The sequence below is a fragment of the Guillardia theta genome (genome assembly GCF_000315625.1).
Source record: "Guillardia theta CCMP2712 unplaced genomic scaffold GUITHscaffold_123, whole genome shotgun sequence".
Taxonomy (NCBI): Eukaryota; class Cryptophyceae; order Pyrenomonadales; family Geminigeraceae; genus Guillardia; species Guillardia theta.
Genome location: NW_005434551.1, coordinates 146,427 through 147,225, shown reverse-complemented (window position 1 = coordinate 147,225; position 799 = coordinate 146,427). Strand labels below are relative to the sequence as shown.

Genomic DNA, 799 nt, shown 5'->3' with positions numbered 1-799 from the left:
CGGGGCGGATATCGGTGACGACGGCCGGAGCTAGAGGGAGCGGGACGGAGGGGGCGAGCTACGACGGGGGGTGGGCGAGCGGGGCAGGGAGGGCGAACGGGGCAGGGACGGGGTCGACGAGCATGACGGTGTACGGGGGGGCCATGGGGCTCGGGACGTACACGGGGGCAGGGCGGGGAGGGCACACGGGGTGCGAGGCGACGGAGTGGGAGTCGGAGACGTCGGTGCGGTGTCAGGCAGGGCTAGGGGCGCGGGGGAGCGGGCAGGTGTCGCTGACGGCAGGGGGGCAGGGAGGGGCCGGGAGCAGGAGCGAGGCGGTGTCGTGGGACGGGCCGGGGGTGTACACGCTGAGTCTTGGGGAGGATCGGAGGGCGAGGTTCGATCGATGTAACGAGACGGGGGCGGACTCCTCGTGCTTTCTTATGGACACTATAGACCGATTGACGACTTCAATCTCGTCGAGTCTTTCTACAAACCTGTCACGTCTTTCGTTTGTTATGTCAGTGAGGCAGATGCCCCCGAGCACAGCATACGTAGCATTGATTGGGGGCCAAGAGTACGTAGCGTTCACGTGCGTCAACTCGAGCTATAGCCCGTACCTGCTACGGTTGACGGCGCGGGGGCTTTTCGGGACGAGCGTGGGCGATCACGAGGCCGGGGCGGAGGTCATCTACTACGCCTGGAAGACGGTGGGCCAAGGGAACCGGGCAGGGACGGGGTCGACGAGCATGACGGTGTACGGGGGGGCCATGGGGCTCGGGACGTACACGGGGGCAGGGCGGGGAGGGCACACGGGGTG

The 799-nt window shown here is 67.6% G+C and overlaps 1 protein-coding gene across 1 annotated transcript in view; it reads left to right on the top strand.

Moving 5' to 3' along the window:
- The window catches only part of GUITHDRAFT_146364 (hypothetical protein), a gene marked incomplete at both ends in the record, with an annotated part of 4,317 nt that overhangs the window by 868 nt on the left and 2,650 nt on the right, over window positions 1–799 (top strand). Inside the window, one exon of the mRNA XM_005822552.1 lies at window positions 51–796. Coding sequence (XP_005822609.1) covers window positions 51–796 — 746 coding nt within the window. The remainder of the gene's footprint in view (window positions 1–50; window positions 797–799) is intronic.